Source organism: Cricetulus griseus, chromosome 7 (assembly GCF_003668045.3).
Source record: "Cricetulus griseus strain 17A/GY chromosome 7, alternate assembly CriGri-PICRH-1.0, whole genome shotgun sequence".
Taxonomy (NCBI): Eukaryota; Metazoa; Chordata; class Mammalia; order Rodentia; family Cricetidae; genus Cricetulus; species Cricetulus griseus.
This window is the reverse complement of record NC_048600.1, coordinates 14,837,936-14,850,023: the sequence shown is the minus strand read 5'-3', so window position 1 is coordinate 14,850,023 and position 12,088 is coordinate 14,837,936. Positions and strand designations below refer to the sequence as shown.

General features: G+C 49.2%; 1 protein-coding gene across 1 annotated transcript; it reads right to left on the bottom strand.

Moving 5' to 3' along the window:
* Nucleotides 1–3,800: 3,800 nt before the first annotated feature.
* Nucleotides 3,801–6,426, bottom strand: Pomc (proopiomelanocortin). Its single transcript, XM_027424397.2, has 2 exons — nt 6,295–6,426; nt 3,801–4,445 (listed from the first exon to the last, which is right to left on the bottom strand). The coding sequence occupies exons 1-2, from the start codon at nt 6,424–6,426 to the stop codon at nt 3,864–3,866; spliced, it is 714 nt and encodes a 237-aa protein (XP_027280198.1). The 3' UTR covers nt 3,801–3,863.
* Between the last annotated feature and the right edge of the window lie 5,662 nt (nt 6,427–12,088).

The window sequence follows — 12,088 nt, the reverse complement described above, 5'->3', positions numbered from 1 at the left end:
TTCTTGGTGGGTTTATGTTTATATTCAGTAGGATAGTGGGTTGCCTATTGACAGGGAATGGAATCTGATCCTGGCCAAGTATACCTCAGAGTCAGGAAATCCAGATGGTGGTCCCACAAGTGTCTGCCACTCCATCACAAGGCTGGGAAGAGGCAAAAGTAGAGTGGGTGGGAGCTGGGGGAGGAACCTAGTGAGACCCTTGCTTCCCCAGCCTCTGGAGTCTAATAGCAGGGTCTCATGCTCTGTTCTGTTCAACTTCTCTGTTATAAACCAGAGTCAAAAGGAGCCAGCAAACTCATTAAGGCTACCTGGTCCCCACCCCTTTACCACCACACCAAAGCACCCAGGGCTCTGGCTTCATAGGCTGCAGGGCCAGAGAGTGGCATCCTGCTGACTGAATCGAATGGGTGTGAGTGTGTTTGAGGTTTGGGAGTTAATTCAGTTGATCATAAACAAGTGTAAGAAGTAGATTAACAGGCCGGGCATTGGTGGTGCACGCCTTTAATCCCAGCACTCAGGAGGCAGAGGCAGGAGGATCTCTGTGAATTGGAGACCAGCCTGGTATACAAGAGCTAGTTCCAGGACACCTCCAAAGCCACAGAGAAACCCTGTCTCAAAAAACAAAAAACAAACAAACAAAAAAGTAGATTAACAGAAAATACCTGTGATCCAGAAACAGCTGTGGTAGCCCTTGTACTGAGCCTGTTTCCTCTTCACTTTGGAGACTAGACATAAATGGTTTTGTGGCTTTGCAATGACCTCATAAAAAAACCTATAAATGTCCCTGTGTCCAGGCCATGACCTACACACAAAGCAGGGGATCCTGGGCTTGGGACCCAGGACCCTGTGCATGGACTGTTCCTGGTCCCACAGATCACAGCTTAGCTGGGGTAGGATTTGGAAACCCCTAGGGTTCCTTCGGACTTGGGGGGGGGGGCTGGGCTATGGTGCCTTCCAGTTGCCCTGCTATTGTCTAGGCCTCCCAACCTGCTGCAGAGGTTGCTGCTAAGAAGCAAGCGGCTGGCTGCCTTTGGGGTCTGGGGAAAAGGAAACCCTGAGCTGTGGGTCTGAATGCTGGGTTTAAAAGCAGACTTGGAGGTGGGGCCAGGGGTTGGGTCAGGCAGGCTTCCCTTGACCTTCTTTGGCAATCAGAGTACACTGAAGCAGGGGTCCCGTCCCCTGGAATCTGGGGGTAAGGTTCAAGGAGAACTGTTTCTTCTATCTCTTTCATAGTAAAGGTCTGGTTTTATGGTTCTATAACCCAAGCTGGGTCTAGATCTAAAAACTGCAAAAGGGGAATCATGAGAGGTCTTATTCTTGCTCCTGGCTACCTGGGGGAGTGATGAGAAGCTGAGGGTTAGAGGGGAAAACTTCATGGCACCATTGGCTGCCCTCTGGCACCAGCATGGCTCCTTCAGGGAGTATAGGCTCTCCTGAGCCCAGTGCTTGCCCTTTTCTTTTGGGTGGGGGAGTGTTTTGAGGCAGGGTTCCTTTGTGTAACAGGCCTGGTTATCCTGAAACTCACTCTGAAGACCAGGCTTGTTCTTGAGAACTCTGAGATCTGCCTGCCAAGTGCTAGGATTAAAGGTGTGTGTAGGGAGTAACCCTAGCCCCGCCCAATAGTCCTGGGGCAGGTAGGGTTACTCCCTACAGGTGTGCGCTGCAACCACTCAGCTTTCTTGCCCTTTTTGAACTCTTCACGACTGTGGATTTTGGTATCTGGAGTACAAAATTGAACACCCATAGATGCTGCAAGCCCATCCATTTCAATGTGTCCGAGTTCTTTTAGACCTTTCATGACCTGGCTGAGTATATATGTGCCTACGTCCATGCATGTGTTTAATGTAGTTTGTAGTTGCCAACGTTGTATATAATAGCCTACTTATTTATATGTGAGTACAGAATTGGCACCTGTGGCAGTTCCTGTATTTTAAACTTGTTGAATCAAATTAGTTTTCCTTCCAGGGAGGTGTGGGTGTTGGAAGGACTATTCCAAAGTCATTCTTTAGGACTATTAGTCGTGGTTTCCCAATGAGCCTTCATGATGCCCTTTTCAAATAAATGTTAATGTTGTCACCATATGGCTGGCTGCTTGAATTCTTAAGAAGAAATGGCTGTTTTTTGTTTTGTTTTGTTTTAGATAAAAATCAGAATCTGAAAATATCAACAGTGTGCCTTTGGCATTTCACCACTCCCACTGTCCTTTGCTTTACCTGGCTCTAATGAAGGAGGGTGGGGAGGATGTTACAGAGATGGAAACCTGAAGAGAGGGTTCCCCTCGAGGAAGCATCCTCAGGAGGGTCCTGGCCATTCTTCATTCTTAGCTCATTTCCCACGACCCACATTAGGGACAGCTTAATTGAGTTTCTGACTCTCCTCACTCCAGGACTTCAGGGCTCGTCATGTTTTGGTGGACTCCTAACAAATATAAAGGGTTACGAACAAATACATCAGGCTTTGATGTGTGTAGCCCATGGGTGTCTAATGTAAGTAACAGGTATGTGTCCATCCTCTGTAATTGTAAACACAGGACTGCACACAAGGAGACAGAAGCAATGTAACACAAGCCTACAGAGCTTGGAGTTTCTCCAAGAGGAGACAAAACAGACACACAGCAAGTAACTTGCCATCCTGGCCAGACAGCATGCCCTCCAGCACAGAGGGAAGTGACTACAGAAGCTCTGAAAATGAACAGGGCCACTGAATGACAGTATGAATGGCCTAGGTTTGCATTGAAAGAAAGGAGGCACTGGGGATGGGGTGCAGGCAGTGAAGAACTGAAGGATAACAATGAGACCAACAGTCATGAGACAGGACCTTCATTCCAGGAAACATGAGCTAAAAAGCTTGGTAGGAGAGTCAACATGGCTGACATGGGCTCTACATACTTTGTCCCAAAAGTTTGTAACAGATGGGAAACTGGGATGTAGGGGACATTGTTTTGGTTGGTGGGCCAGCGACTATTAGAGCAACAAGCTCTTTTTAAATATATGTATTCATGTGAATAATTTGCATAGGTGGAAGAGCGACTGGAGGCCAGTTGGTTAATGCACTAGGATAGTGGTGGTCTTCTGGGAGAACTTGAGAATGAGGGACTGAAGTTGGACAGAAACAGGGGGAGCTGGGGAGACACAGCAAGGTAGGAGACCAAAGCCCTCAAGACTTGAGCCTGAGGGACCGTGCGCACCCATCTCCATGGTGTGTACAGATCATGCGTCCTGAGTGTATGTGAATCGAGCGGCTAGCCAAATTGAAACTGCTTCCAACTCTCAAATCTTACATTTTCCTGATAAAATAATGGCATCTCTCTCTCCCTTTATCCTTGCTAGAGCCCTTATGCCAAGAAGGAAGGGCCAGTGAGATAACTAAATCCTGGGAGGTTTCAGGGACCTGTCTGAGGTCACAGATAAGGACTCAACATAGCAAGCAAGGAATGTCTTGAGTGACAGCCCAGAGCTCTTTCTAATGGGGAATCCACCTTGGATGTGCCACCCTAAGGTCACTCTTGTAGGAATCCTGCTTTGGGGCCAGTCATCCTAGGACAGAGAACAACAGCCCTGAGTCCTCCAAACTATCTGCCTCCCCCACGCCAACCCGAGTCATTTGCTGGGACAAGTGGGTAGAGTTTTTGTTTTGTTTTGTTTTTTGTTTTGTTTTCACTACCTGGTCACATGGTAGGTAGTGTCATTGGATGGCTGTGTGTTTTGACTTTATTCACGCGGTCTATATTGAAGGTCAGAGCCGTCTGTGAAATCTGAAAGGTTTTATTTCCTAACTACAGGCAGCTCTAGGAGGCTTGAGGTCTGTGGCGAGTGGCTCGCCCATGCAGGGAGGGAGCTTGGAGTGCGAAGACCCCTGCGCCCTCACTGGCCCTTCTTGTGAGCGTTCTTGACGATGGCGTTCTTAAAGAGTGTCACCAGGGGCGTCTGGCTCTTCTCGGAGGTCATGAAGCCGCCATAGCGCTTGTCCTTGGGCGGGCTGCCCCAGCGGAAGCGCTCCATCCGATAGGGCCCGTCCTCCTTCTCGGCGTCCGCGTCGGCCTCCAGGACGTGCTCCACGCCGTCGGGCCGCTCGCCTGCCAGCTCCCTCCTGAACTCCAGAGGAAAGGCCTCTGCCGACTCGTTCTCGGCCACGCTGGGGTACACCTTCACTGGGCGTCGCTTCTTGCCCACCGGCTTGCCCCAGCGGAAGTGCTCCATGGAGTAGGAGCGCTTGCCCTCGCGCAGGCCGGGCTCAGCGCGAGCGTCTTCCACCGCCACCGCATCCTCCTCCTCCTCCGCGCGCCTCTGCGCCGCGCCGCTGCTGTTCCTCGGGCCGAAGCGGTCCCAGCGGAAGTGACCCATGACGTACTTCCGGGGGTTCTCGGTCAGCGGCTGCTCGTCCCCGTTGCCTGGGAACACGGGCGTCTCCGCCGAGAGGTCGGGTTTGCAAGCCCGGATGCAAGCCTGTGGAAGAGCCCTACGCATGAGCCGAGCCAGGCCACGCCCTGCGGCCACCGACCCCTGCCCTGGTCTCGGAGCCACTTCGGGCCTCGAGGCCTTTGCTTCGCGCCAGCACATGGACATCTGCACGTGGGCACCGGGACCCCCTCCCCCAAGTGCCCCCCCCCGCCCAGGTCCCACCAACATCATGCACAAAGCTGTTCTTGCCCTTGCATGATTCTGCCTAGACGGCAGCAAGCACCCTACCCACCATTCCTTGCTTGTCTTCCTTAGCTCTTACTGTCAGGGCCTTGCTGTCATATGCACCAAAGGGGGTGTTGTCACTTAATGATGGCAGAGTGGGGCTCCGTGTAAGTACAGGAGGGTCATGGGGCTGGAATTTGGGAGAGAATCTTTCCTGGTGATAGATGTCTGACTTCTGGGGGCCAGGAGTCAAATCTCTACAGTTTCATGCCTACTCCAGCCCAGCGCGCGCACACACACCACCTGCTTGTCTCAAAACTTCCCTGCATCTACTAGGTCCTTTATTCTGTGTGTCGATCTTGTATCGTCTCAATCAGAATTTTGAGTCAAGTTGGTTCATTTCCCTGCCTCCTCATTCTGACTGGAAGAAAGGTTGGAAAGTCAGGGGTATTTCTGCCTCTGCACTCTGGTCCTAGAGGATTCCACTAGGGAGCTTTATTTACCCATAGGCTGCATCCTTAAGGGTTTTGTTTTATTTTGTTTTGTTTTTTGATCCTTGGAAGTTGCCGAGGAAAAAACAGAAGGGTCCCAGCCACTCTTCTCAGTTGAGGGTTTTCTACACCAGGGATTTGGAATTATAATAATGCAGAATACTAACAATGGATGATAAAAGCAATGTAATTTAAATACCTTTTCCCCAGGACAGATAATGAAATAGGGGGTGATCTCAGAAAGAGAAAAAAATCTGGTCAAGGTGTCCCAGCTCGTTGGTGTCAGAGGTGGGAACAGACCTATGGACTCTGACCTTGTTTAGCGACCTCCTCCCCCCTTTTCTGGTGAGAGCTCCTCAGGAAATGCTATACAATGTGTGCCTCAAATCAACAGTCTTAGGTTTTTCTGAACTGATCTCCCAAGGAGTTCCTTGAGCTTGCTGAGTCTAAAACACGTCTTGAGGAGGTCTCGCCCATCACCTAGCCTCAACTGTCTATTGGTAAAACAAACAGGATGTAGAGTAACAGACACTCGAAGACACCGCACATGTGCTCACATGTGCATGTACACGCTGTTGGGGCCTGGAAGGAGATCCAGCCTGTCCCAGAGGGATTTTACATGCTTCTGGGAAAGACTGGAGAGGAACTTGGCAGGAAGCCTGCCTTCTAGAAGCAGCATGAGATATTTGGCACCAGTTACACAAGAAAAAAAAATACTTTGGTTTTCCCTTCTCCCTCTGGAGATGTTGTATGAAAATACCTAACCGGTGATGGCTTTGTAACTGGGAGGAAATAAAGAAATAGGAAGTGAAATTGTAAGTTTTCACTATCTAAAGGGAAGTTAATTGGGGAGTTATAGGGTTGAAGATACAGGATCAATTAAGGGAGCAACCATGGTTAGGGCACTGTCTAAATTGAGCATATGGTAAGGGGTTTTCAGAGTGGGGAGTTAGGATAGTAGAGCAGAAATAGTGGACCAGATCTCCTTTCTCTGAAGCCACCTCCCCCCTTGCCTTTGCCTAATTCCAACCTTATAGGAAAAGTCCTGGTGTTGCTTCTGGGTCACTGCAATCAATGTAGATGCGTTTCCCTATCCCCACACTGCTCTTCCTTTTAAGCTGTTCTAAGCCCAGTGTCATCTTCTACCCAAACGGAGGTGGTACCCATGGTCCACATACCAGCAGGTTGCTTTCCGTGGTGAGGTCCTGACACTGTCTGCTCTCCAGGCACCAGCCCCACACTTCCATGGAGGTCTGAAGCAACAAGGCCAGCAGCAGGGCCCATGAACGACTGTAGCAGGATCTCGGCATCTTCCAGGTGACAGGTTAAGGCTCTGCAGAGGCAAACAAGATTGGTGGGACCCCTGCAAGGAGCAGAACAATGTTGGCTAGTCACCAGGAAGGACTTTGGGCCAACACTAACAGCTCTCGCTGGTTCAGTCCAAGGCTTTCTGAGGACAGGAGCAATGCTCAGAAGTTGATGATATGCACGGGGCTGTCACGGAAGGGAAAAGAGAAGAGCTCGACACAGCTAAGGGCATTTCCCCTCTGTATTTCCTGTTAAAAACCAGACCCTTAAATTAGAAATTAAAGATGAGGTTATCTGGGGAGATCACATGGCCCAACCCCTCATTTGAGAGGTGGGAACACTGAAGCCCAACAAAAATTATTTGTGTTCATGATGAAGAAAAGGTAAGTTCTCCTGCATTCCCAGAGCACCTTCTAAGTTTACAGCCTGAAGCTATAGTTCAACACTCCATCTCCAGTGGGTGGGAGTAACTAAAAAAAAAAGACATTACTAGGACATTCCTGGTCTGGATCCTGTCCCCTAAACTTTGATCATTTCCCATGCATTTGAGGCTTGAATACGGGCAAATAAACCCAGTTTATTTAGTCCAGGTCTCAGGCAACCAGTTTGATGTCCTATACACAGATTGCCTGGTGATTGCCATGTATATCTACAAGACCTTGATAACTTTGGGAGGATTTTTTTCCTGGATTTTTGACTTTTTTTCAAGACAGGGTTTCTCTATATAGCCCTGGCTGTCCTGAAATTAACTTGTAGACCAGGCTGGCCTCGAACTCACTGAGATCTGCCTGTCTCTGCCTCACAAAGGGCTGTGCAATTCTCCAGGAGCTGGTTGTCCATCAAGCTTTGAATGGTTTTTTTGTTTGTTTGTTTGTTTTCCAGAACCACCATTAGTGAACACTGGCCACCATTGAGCTGTGTGGGCCGCACCTCAGCCCAGAAGCAACCTTGGTTAGCCTTTCCTGATGCTTAGACTCAGACAGGCACCCAATTATCCCAAAACGTTGAGATCACAAATTACCCCCCCCCAGAAAAAATGGTAAATGGCATGAAAACATGGTAGCAAAGAAAAATAAGATTACACAAGCCAGATAGTCCTCTCAAGTAAGTTTCAGTTGTCCTCAAATCTAGATGGCTGTGGGATGAAGTTTATCTTTGAAGGAGCCACAGTCGGGATTTCAGGCCTCCAAAAGCCTTCCCTCTCCTCCTAGCCCACCGGATGTGAGCTGAAATTCTCACGCACCCCAGAAGCTCCCAGTTACATGGCTCCAGAAAGCAACTTGCTATTTTTTTCTTATATGTATTTTTTCTCCTTTTTCTCAGAGAAACAAATGTCTTATTTGTATTTTTTTTTGAGAAACTAAAAGTAGTGGGGGAAATGTCTAATGCTGCGCTACTTATAGGTGGGAGAGTGTTGGATTCCAGTCGTTAAAAAACCTTGGAAGATAAAAAAAAATGTGATTTATTCATTTTGACAGAACTATACCTATTAGGACCCCCTAAATGGGAATCCTCTGAACTCAGGAGAACCTTGTATTTACTCCTCTGCAAGTGACGTCGACATAGCCCTCTATATATACACCCAAGGGGCATGAAGATGCAGCTTCGCCATACACAGTGCTTGCGCCTCCGCTTCTATAATACTCAGAGGAAACAAGCCTCTGAATCAGCCACAATCTGCACATACTTCACAAATTGAGAAACACAAACATACTAATTATTTCATTCTATTTGACTCCTCCCGGCCATTCTGCGAAAACCTCCCCTGCTTTATTTATACATGGAGAACTTGGGGGATCTGTCCCTCCTTCATTTGAAATGTCTTTTGCCCAAGCATAAGTCCTTTCAAATGCCTCACCGCCCTACAATCACAGTCATTTTGAGGACTTCCTAAACTAGACCGGGTGGTTCAGAACCTCGGACAGTTCCCTCCCCGCTTTGTTTAAACCGGGCTGCATCTTGGAGAGAATGCCTATTGTACCCACATAATTACGGCAATGCAGCCACCTCGAGTTCGCTAAGATGCGCAGGGAAACGAGGGTTTAGGGTCTGTAGCAGCAACAAAAGAACTCCACTATTAGGAGCTTAGTGTGACTCGGCCTTTTCTCCCACTATCTTTGCAACATGGTTTTATATTCAATTTATATATATAAATACGAATAATCGGGAAGAGAAACCTACAGGGGAATTCTCCCAAGATGTTCCCAGGGGCCTGTCGGAGTCTAAGACGATCTTAATGCTCCATTCATCCTTGCAAATTCCGGGACCACCCCCTCTCCCCGACGGCGGTGATCCCCGGAATCTCCAAACCACCTGCTCTCTGGAGGGTTGCACCCTGTCATCCCATGTCCGGGCTCAGCTCCTTCTCAGAAAGTTTGCGAAGAGCTCAGGTCCCCGTCAAGCCGGGGAGCGCCAGTTTGCATTCCCACCTGCAGAGCATCCCAAGGCCCACGGGCAGAGCTCAGTGTAGGAAAGCTGTCCCGAACTGTGGCACCCTTACCCGTCTCAGAAAGGCAGCTCTCCAGGGATGAAGATGTTTAGATGTTTGGTGGCCTCTCGGTCACTGTTCTTTAACCTCCTTCTCCTCTTTCGCCGCCCGTTTGGTCCCTGTCGCTCTCCTCCCTCCTTTTATACTTGCAGGGCTGGGTGGGTGAGCGTTGGACGTGACCTTCCTGGCAGCGCTTCTGCAGCGCAACAGACGAATCTCGGGCCACGCAAAGGGGGGCGGCGGGGCCGCAGGAGGGGGGCTTCCCGGTCGGGGTTGAGCTCAGAGCAGATGTGCCTGGAAAGCTCGGAGGATGGCATTAGCACAACCTCGCTGAAGCGCACACCTGGCAGCCGGTGGACAGGAAGAACTTAATTAAGGATGGTGTTGGATCTCCATTTAGGACGGGGCAGAGGTTTAGCAACCTGGTGTGAGGCAGGCCTAACTCTGAGGTCATGCAGATCGGAGTGAAATTACCTGTGTGCGTCCATCTGCCTTCCTGGCATTTAGAAGTAAATATCATTAATGAGGAGTTATGCCTCATATTTCTCCAATGTTGGGCAAGTGTGATGGTCTTGAGGAATTAAAATACCAGTTCCATTTTGGAAAGGGAGATGACAGGCTGTCAGGAGTCACCCAAGCCAGGCTATCTTTTGGGGCTGGGAAGGGTACAAGAGAGTTGGACAGCTTGCCTCAATCCCCATGGCCTAGGCCAGGACAGGTGCACTTTTGTGCCCAAACTCCAAGGGAAACTCCCAGCTTCAGACTATTAACCAGGAGGTGCAGTGTTCTGGGGAGGGTAACAGAAGCAGTGTCCTCTCTGGGGTGAGAACTGTCCTAATGGCCTGGGGACTGTGGGACAGACTTCACCATGTAGCCAGGCCCAGGCATCCTGGCTTGGCTGTAAGTTCTTACAGGCCTTTGCCCTATGTGCAAAGCAAACTTGTGAGGAGAGGTGTGGCTGGTGGGGCTGTGGGGCGGGGGTGGGGTGGGGTGGGGGGTGGGGAGTGTCCGACTAGGACTGGATCAGGCTTCAGTCGGGGTGGCTGTTTAATCTGCCAATTGAAGGAAGTTTTGGATTCCAGGACTCCCTTGAAAGTTCATCTTTTCTGGTTGGCAGCACCAACTTTGCATCCAAAAATCTTTTCCTTTTGTGCCACAAGACAGCACCAAGCTCCCTAACAGTAAACAAGGTGTATGCCACCTGGCTTTGGCCTCTTTCCAGGTTATTACCTGCTGTCCATCTTGTATACTGGGCCTCACCTACCCCCCTAACATTCATACTCCACGAGTGCTACTTTCTGCCCCTACTTCCCCAAGTGTTCCCCGAAAGCTAAGCACCCTTCCTCCCTCCGATGAGGCAACTCAGATTAATATTAAGAGCTAGCTCTCCATCGCCTAGTGCTTATTAGCCCCTCTTGGCTATTATTTCTACCCGGAGCCTGAAGGGGAAACCCCACGAAAAGGGAGAAAGTTATTGTTGCTAGTGATAAAAGCAAGCACTGTAAGTCTTAAGCCGACCAGAGATGGAATCCAGAAAATTAAGCTGATCCTTGAACACAGCTGGGGTGGGATGGGGGCCTTCCTCTGCTATAAAAGGATAAAGGGCAAGGGGAGAAGAGGACATATGAGATACAAGTAGGCTTGTAGGAAAACCAGGGGTTTTCTATATATTAAGTCTTTAACCTTGTGACCTAGCATTACCTAAGATTTATCCCAAGAAAACTGTCTAGCAGTTATACTAAATTTTCTTCAAGATTATTCCCACATCAGTTATAGCCACAATAAAATAAAAACCAATGCTAAAGGTGTAGTTATAAGAATGATAGTGAAGTCATACTGTGGAATATGCTGTGACTATTTAAAATAGCAATGGGGGCTGGAAAGATGGCTTGGCAAGAATATGTACTGTTCTTGCAGGGACCCAAGTTAGGCAGCACCCATATAAAGCAGTTCATAACTGGCTTCCACTGCTCCTGGCCTCTGTAGACACCTGCACTCATGTGCACACACTCACAGAGATACATACCCATCATTAAAACTTATAAGAAATTTTTTAAAAATGTAGCTATTCCTCAACACAAAAATAATCATTGTGCCGGTCATTGGTGGCGCACACCTTTAATCCCAGCACTCAGGAGGCAGAGGCAGGCGGATCTCTGTGAGTTCAAGGCCAGGCTGGACTACAGAGTGAGTGCCAGGATAGGCTCCAAAGCTCACAGAGAAACCCTGTCTCGAAAAACAAAAAAGAAAATCCAACCTTCCAATTTTAAATGGGAGCTCATCTCCTCCCTCCAGGCCTTCACTTCACACTCCTTATGGTCTCAGCTTAAAGTCCCCAGAACTCATGGAAAGTTTTAACACCTTGGGGGGAAGTGAGAGGGTGCCTGTGTGCCTAAAGAACTTTTAACAGTTTCTCTTCACCCAGCAACCCGCACACATTCACTGCACAGGTGGGGAAGAGACCATCCTACTCAAAAAAGGGGGGGTCAGAAACTACACAGGAGTTCCCAGCCAGAGGAAATGTTGGGATACAGCTTGGCCTGTGTTCTAGAACCTTCAGGGTGCAGTTCTACCTGGCATGATCCTCTAGACCTACATCCTCCTCCCTCCCCACCCCACCCCTACCCCCACCCCCTGCCAGGGATCTGGGTCCTCCTCTGTATTAGTTTTCATTTCTGTAAACAGCCTGAAGAACAGCCGGCCATTTTCCTTGCTTGTTGCCTCTGGCGTTTCACAGTTTGTCTGGTTTGTCATGTGTTTAGACCTCAGTGAGTTCTCTCTGCATGGCCTGGAACAAGCAGAAGCTCTTCCTGAAATGCCATGGGAATGCTGGCAGGAGGCTGGAAGGTGGGAGGCAAAAAGGAGAGACAGAGTAAGGGAAGGAGAGGTCCCAGAGGGGCTTCTGACTGAGTCATGGGACTCCTGCATGGTAAAGGCTCCTAGGAGTTCTACACCTGGCTACCGTCATACCAGGTGGCTGTGGGCACAGGACTGAGGCCACTTTCGTCATCCCAGCTTTTCACCTTTGAGGGTTTAATTGAAAAAGAGATGTCACCAGGGTGTGAGAACTTTATACAGACAGGTGCAGAGGTAACCTCCTCATGGAAAGAAAGGGCTAGTGGGGGCTAGGAGGACCAGATGGTCTAACTCTTAGCCTCCCAAGCACTAGGGTCATC